The 3,371-nt window shown below is 30.4% G+C and overlaps 1 protein-coding gene across 1 annotated transcript; it reads left to right on the top strand.

Moving 5' to 3' along the window:
• Positions 1 to 310: 310 nt before the first annotated feature.
• LOC150038099 (uncharacterized) lies at positions 311 to 3,153 on the top strand. Its single transcript, XM_090311237.1, has 6 exons — positions 311 to 486; positions 999 to 1,208; positions 1,404 to 1,577; positions 1,744 to 1,850; positions 1,947 to 2,197; positions 2,772 to 3,153. The coding sequence occupies exons 1-6, from the start codon at positions 340 to 342 to the stop codon at positions 3,098 to 3,100; spliced, it is 1,218 nt and encodes a 405-aa protein (XP_090167363.1). The 5' UTR covers positions 311 to 339; the 3' UTR covers positions 3,101 to 3,153.
• Positions 3,154 to 3,371: the final 218 nt, after the last annotated feature.

A 3,371-nucleotide genomic window follows, 5' to 3' on the forward strand; every position in this document is an offset into this window, starting at 1 on the left:
TATTTTGGACATAAAATTCAACACAGCATCCTAAGCAACCCCTAATTGAACACAAAATTAAAGTTATTCCAGAACTTTTGTTAAGAAAATTATAAAATACAGAGATTGTATGGATACATAGAACCAAAAAGTTTAACAAAATATGTATTACTTTATCTGCCACTAAATTAAGTAAACAACATTCCATTCATTTTTTTATTTGATTATGAAAACATTTCTTTTTAAAAGAATATATAAATATAACTTTATAGATTGTTCACACACATAAATACACATACTTTGGACACCAAATCTTTCAATCTCTGGAGAAGCTTCTACCCATTAATATAACAAAAGTTAATGGATAAGGAAGAACAACATTTTAATGGATCATTCTCAACTCCATTTTCTCAACATTTGAATTCCAATCTTTTCAATGATCATCATCTCTCAACTCTTGCTGTTAATCACAGGCTTCACCATTGCACACCAGAAACTAAACAACAGGTTTTCCTAAGCCTTCTTGTGTCTTCATAAATTTTCTTCTCTTCTAAAACCTTCTTCTGTAAATGGGTTTTGATAGTGTTTTATAAAAATTTAAATGAGGTTAATTTGTAAATATCGTTAGAATTTAATCTCTATAATTTATAATTTGAATTTGGCCACGTGTTTTGATAGAACCTTCGTTCCCTACGATAGGGACTACGACGATATGATTTTATATATATCAAATTCTAGAAACTATTTATGAGATTTTATCAAATCATACGAACTAAACTCTAACTTTCTCCTAACCATAATAGGGACCAAATTTGTAATTTAACCTATAAATTATTAAAATTCTATGAATTGGATGATGTTTTACCATGGTATCAAAGTTAGAGGTTGAATATTTATACTACTTAAAATGTAGTTTTTTTCTATGTAATCGGTAGTCACTCCTTAGCTCTTCTACAAGTTTTCAAGCAACCTAGTAGTTTATTGAAAAAAAAATATTCATTTTTTTTTTTTGTTGGTAGGAAGAGTTGATGGAAACTCTCATGAAGTTGCCTGCAATTGGATTAAAGCTTCAAATTTCACCCTCTTTGCTAAAACAAATGCAAAGAAGCACACTATCCAAAAGGAAGAGGATAAACCATGCAGCACAAGCAAGAACTGATCATCATGATGGTGAAAGGTTGAAGGCCTCTATTTTAGGTGCATTGATGCTTCAAATTGGGTCCTGGCAGGTAATTATAATTTTATCGAATCCTCGAAGCTGTTCGACAATTTGATTTCGTAAAATCGCAAGATGGGTTGACTTATAAATGTTAAGATTATATGCAACTATTGATAATATGGTGATTTTATGTGGTAACTTTGTAAAGAAGATCCTCTTTTTTTTCTTTTTTTTTTCTTTTTGTGTTTGTTTTATGGTACTTCAGTTAGTGGCTAGAAATGAAGGTGACTTGGTGGCAAAGTTCTATTTTGCAAAGAGGCAGCTGGTGTGGGAGATTTTGAGAAGTGGGTTGAAAGAAAAAATTGAAATTGAATGGTCTAACATCATAGGAATCCAAGCTTTCTTGGAAGAAAACAAACCAGGAATCTTGGAAGTAGAGGTATTTAACTATTACTTCTATTTTCATACTATAAGATGACGGTCAATTACGATGTCAGTTATCTTGGGTATGGATTTAGTAAGATGAAGTGTTTCTAGCTAAATACATGGTTTGTTTACATTTTATCCCTCTTTGCTTTTTTTTTTTTTTTAACTAAATTATGCAGTTAAATCATCCGCCAAAATTTTACAAGGAGATCGAACCCGAGCCACGGAAACACACACAGTGGACTGATGGATCGGACTTTACGGAAGGCCAAGCTTACGTAAACAGGTTTATTTTTGCAGTTTTTGGTTAATTAGATGAATTAATCATCAAAATAAGTTTATAAAGTTAATCGAGATTTATGTTTTGGTTGCAAATTTTTAGGAGACATTGCATTGTATTTCCTCCAAGAGTGTTGGATAAACACTATCAAAAACTAAAAGATAAGGATAAGCATTTGTTTGAGTTGAGCCAAAGGCCATTCCCAACTTTAAATTTCTCCTATTTCCCTTCAGAAGTTGCTTTCAATAATCAAATTTCTTCTATTCAATTTGAGGAAATAAGGTTCAAAATCCCTTCTTTTCCACCTCATCTTTCAGCTATTGCAATTCACAGCCTATCTTCACCAAAATCAGGTATGCATTTTCTCTATACTTAATAATTGAGTGCTTTTTTGCTTAGAAGTTTAGTAAAAATATATTGTTAGTTTTTGTATAATATATATTAGAATTTTTTAGATTTGTAACCTTTCTTTTTAAAACAATTTGGTCTTCATACTTTAGATGTATATTTGATTGCAATTGTGAGACATGAATCTTTAAGTTATTGATGAAATTTTGATTTTAAACTGAATTTAACTAAGTACAATTGAGATAATATATTTGTTTTTTTAAATTAAACATTTTTTTCTTACTTTGTATTATGATCAATCTATCTAGTGATCTCAAGACACAAATTTCAACATGTGCTTAAATTTTGAGTTTTGATTTATTGGTAGTTATATTTTTTACATTAACCCTAATTAACGACGACGTATTTCAATTTAAAACATTGCCACATATACATTTTAATAAGAGGTTAGAGGGTCGAATCTAGCTCTATGAGATGAATAATATATTTACAATATTACATGGCTAAGTAGATACAAATAAATTAAAAAATTTACATTTATTAGAACGTTTGTAATTTCCATACAATTTTATCTTATAGTTGTTGATTACACACCACATTTCAATGAGACCATAACCCATCAAGACCAAAGAATGGAGGTGTTGAACAAAGAAAACACCATGAGAAGATATGAAGTTGAAGCATCGTCAGCCAATTACTATAATGGGTATGATAATCATGGTCTTTACGGTGCAAATCCAATGGCTTCTATGTTTTGGTTGGGACAAAATGGTGAAGCAGCAACTAATTTGAGTCACCAACCAAACACAAGTTATTATGATCATATTGAGTGTTTCAATAATGAAACTGTTATGAACATGAGAGCCCCTCCAGCTCCAAGTGGCCACTTTTTTAGTAATCCCACTTAACTCAAATGTACTCTAAAATCTTCAAAGTTAAATGAATGATTAACTGTCTATTACATCCTCATAGTTTATTTCTATTAATTTGTATAATTACCGATCAACATCATAAGTATTGTTGGAAGAATTACAAATAACAGAGAAACTTGAAGTAAATAATGAGAAATGACAAATACGTAAACAATTAGGTTGAGGTGCGAGTATCTTGCCCATTTAACCCTTTGTAGTATGTATATTGTATTCCTTTATGACCACTAGTGCAACTGATAATCTCTGA

The sequence above is a fragment of the Benincasa hispida genome, chromosome 2 (genome assembly GCF_027475165.1).
Source record: "Benincasa hispida cultivar pf3 chromosome 2, pf3_genome.v1.1, whole genome shotgun sequence".
Taxonomy (NCBI): Eukaryota; Viridiplantae; Streptophyta; class Magnoliopsida; order Cucurbitales; family Cucurbitaceae; genus Benincasa; species Benincasa hispida.

What these genes read in the sequence shown, in the direction of transcription:
- LOC150038099 (XM_090311237.1), top strand. Translation starts at nt 340, where the DNA reads ATGGATAAGGAAGAACAACATTTTAATGGATCATTCTCAACTCCATTT. An exon ending in TTCAAATTGGGTCCTGGCAG is followed by an intron (nt 1,209 to 1,403) that starts GTAATTATAATT and finishes ATGGTACTTCAG; the next exon opens with TTAGTGGCTAGAAATGAAGG. An exon ending in CCTATCTTCACCAAAATCAG is followed by an intron (nt 2,198 to 2,771) that starts GTATGCATTTTC and finishes TTTATCTTATAG; the next exon opens with TTGTTGATTACACACCACAT.